This window comes from Diaphorina citri, unplaced genomic scaffold (assembly GCF_000475195.1).
Source record: "Diaphorina citri unplaced genomic scaffold, Diaci psyllid genome assembly version 1.1 scaffold15296, whole genome shotgun sequence".
In the NCBI taxonomy this organism is placed as follows: domain Eukaryota; kingdom Metazoa; phylum Arthropoda; class Insecta; order Hemiptera; family Psyllidae; genus Diaphorina; species Diaphorina citri.
Genome location: NW_007392660.1, coordinates 1 through 2,912, shown reverse-complemented (window position 1 = coordinate 2,912; position 2,912 = coordinate 1). Strand labels below are relative to the sequence as shown.

The following is a 2,912-nucleotide window of genomic DNA, read 5'->3' as shown; positions in this document are numbered from 1 at the left end:
AATTTTGGAATTTTTCAATAGCAGTCAGTAAATGTTAAGAAAGAATAATATGGTTGCAGAAAGATATGGGACAATTTTGAAGCTATAAATAAATAAAAAAAATATTATATTGACTGGAGTACATGATTGACTAAAGATGATAATGTTATGCAACTACCTACAACTAGAGAAAATGTAAAGGTGCCAAATGCCTACACGTATTTGCAAAACGAACATATTAATATACTTATTACTATTATTAGTATCTACATTGTTAAATATATTAGAGAAAAAATATCATATAAATATACTCAAACTAATTCATTTTACAATTTTCATGTTCTGTACACAAAATGCAATTACCGATACTCATCAATTACATACACGTATTAAAGTACAGTTAAACAATAATATTAAAAATAAAAATCGACTAGCATATGAAAATAAATTAAAATAACAATTTAAAGTAATAATTACTTTTTTTTTAATTTCAACGTTTCAAAGAAAACTATAGATTTAGAATTTCAAGCTGGCTATACTTTTGAAAAAATAAATATCTATGTAGTAGGTATCTGTACTTTGTTGAAAATAATAAATAATAATATGTCCTAATAAATATATTTTTCATTTTACATTGCATCAAAAATGAAAGCATAAATTTTTTTTTTGTTGTTGTTGTTGAAGAATTGTTGTTGAAGAAAGAATTGTTGTTGAAGAAAAAAAGAATTGTTGAGAGCTCAGCTCGTTCATCAAAGTTCAATAATGACAGTGGCACTTTCTCGTCATGGCAATAAACAAATTAATTAATTCAAGAAAGAAGAATAAATTGCGAAGGTTGTAACAATGGGTAAAAACGTCGTTCACCATTCGAAAAAACACACATTCGTTATTTTGGATATTTTAAAATAAATAATTATTGAACATAAATTTCGTCATACAGTACAAGATGTAAAAAACATTAAAAAGAACAGTGATTGTTACCATAAAAACAAACACATTTCATTTGGTGACTTAGAAAGTACAAATCAAACAAAAGTTTCGACTTCACGTTTCTACAGGGCTACTCAATTCTATGATTTGATTATCAATGCTACAGTTGTGTGCTTTGTCCATATGGGCAATGAGATCTTTCATTTTACAATAGGCCATATTACATTGATTACAGGCATGAGATTCGCTTTGATCTACATGATTGAGAATATTCTCTTGGTTTTCTCGTGGTACTTCAGTTTTAATGAACACATTATCTTCCAAATCTACCCCTTCTTTCTTGATAGTATTTTCGAATGTATTGACTAGAATGTCATTATTGTCTACTTGTAGATGATATTGTTTTATTTCCATCAGATGATTCTGTGTGTCTTCGTTTTGTATTTCGTGTAGATGATTGGTAATATCTTCTTCTTGTAACTCCTCCTCGTCCTCTATGTAATGCTCAGTGGTTTCTTCGTTAAAGTAGTTGCCAGTTAGATCACCGTTCTGATGTTCTGCATAATCCACTTCATCACTCATATCGTCAATTATTTCTTCCTTGATATAACGGATAGGTATCATAGCATTACTTGTACTGATAGCATCTTCACTTATATCTAGCACTTCTCCTTTCACATAGTCTATGGGCACAATGGCATTACTTGTACTTACAGGTTCATCTTTTACTTTGTCCTCATAGTTAATAGCCAATATATCACTGGATTCTGGCACAGGAGTAGTGTCAATGTCCTCGTTATCTGGTGTTTCTTGTTTCAAATAGGTATTACTATTTTCAGTTGTGTCATCCATGTATGTATCACAACTATCATCCTCTTGTTTGATGTGTGAGTAGCTGCTCGTCTCATCATTGTACATAAACCCTGAAGACTGGTTACTCTCTGACTCTATGTTATTCTGACTATGATGATACTCAATGTGTGTCGTGAGCAAACTATGGAAAGCAAATGTTTTGGAACAGAAATGACACGAGTGAGATTTGACCAGATGTACTTTGTCATGGATATATTTCTTATGATTCTTCAGATGTATTTCTGTAGAAAATATCTTCATGCAATGATCACACTTGTACATGTTATTCAGATTCTTCTCTACTTGTTGAGAACTTTCTATATTGTGTATGATAAGTAGGTGAGATGCATAGTCCTTGGCATTATTTAGGGTATCTCCACAGTGAATACAAGTAAACAAGTTGTGGATAATTTTGATGTGAGCTTTCAGCTTGAGATCATTGATAAACTTTTCACCACAAATGTCACACGTGTGTTTTGTGTGATATTCCTCATGAGAGCGCATGTGTCTTATTAGATCATTATCAGTAGTAAAGGTAAGGTGGCAGAAGTCACAGTTATGCATCTCACTGGTTTCATGTAGGATAAGATGCTTGTCTAGATGTGCCTTGTGTACAAATACCTTGAAGCAATAGAGACACTTGTGTACTTCACTCTCATCATGTACAATAACATGATTCTGAAGATGACTCTCATGTCTGAATAGTTTGGGACACTTGGGACAGTGAAATACCTTTACCTTCTCATGTGCTAGCAAGTGTTGCTTCAAATGTTTCTTATTCTTGAAACTCTCCTCACATTGTGTACACTTGTGAAACTTTCTCTCATGGATCACTTGATGTACAATCAATAACTCTTCACTTTCAAATCTTCTGCCACATGATTTACAACGAAATGATCTTCTCACATTATGAGTTAAGAGATGTCTATCTAGATTTTTCTCTGAAGGATATGCTTTGGTACAGAGATGGCACTTGTGAAGGACATTACGATTATGATGCTCCATGTGTTTATCAAAGGATGTTGACTTCTTGAATACCTTGTGGCAATATAAACACTTGTACAATGTCTTCTCCATAGTATGGCTCAATTCATGAGCTGTCAACTTGTCTTCATTCCTAAACATACGCTGACAGTAGCGACATTTCTGTA

General features: G+C 32.3%; 1 protein-coding gene across 1 annotated transcript in view; it reads right to left on the bottom strand.

Annotated features, from left to right (window-relative positions):
- Positions 1-2,904, bottom strand: part of LOC103523103 (zinc finger protein 729-like) — a gene marked incomplete at its 3' end in the record, with an annotated part of 11,410 nt that extends 8,506 nt beyond the window's left edge. Inside the window, exons 1-2 of the mRNA XM_026832858.1 lie at positions 1,028-2,904; positions 73-82 (exon numbers count right to left, since the gene is read on the bottom strand). Coding sequence (XP_026688659.1) covers positions 73-82; positions 1,028-2,886 — 1,869 coding nt within the window. The remainder of the gene's footprint in view (positions 1-72; positions 83-1,027) is intronic.
- Positions 2,905-2,912: the final 8 nt, after the last annotated feature.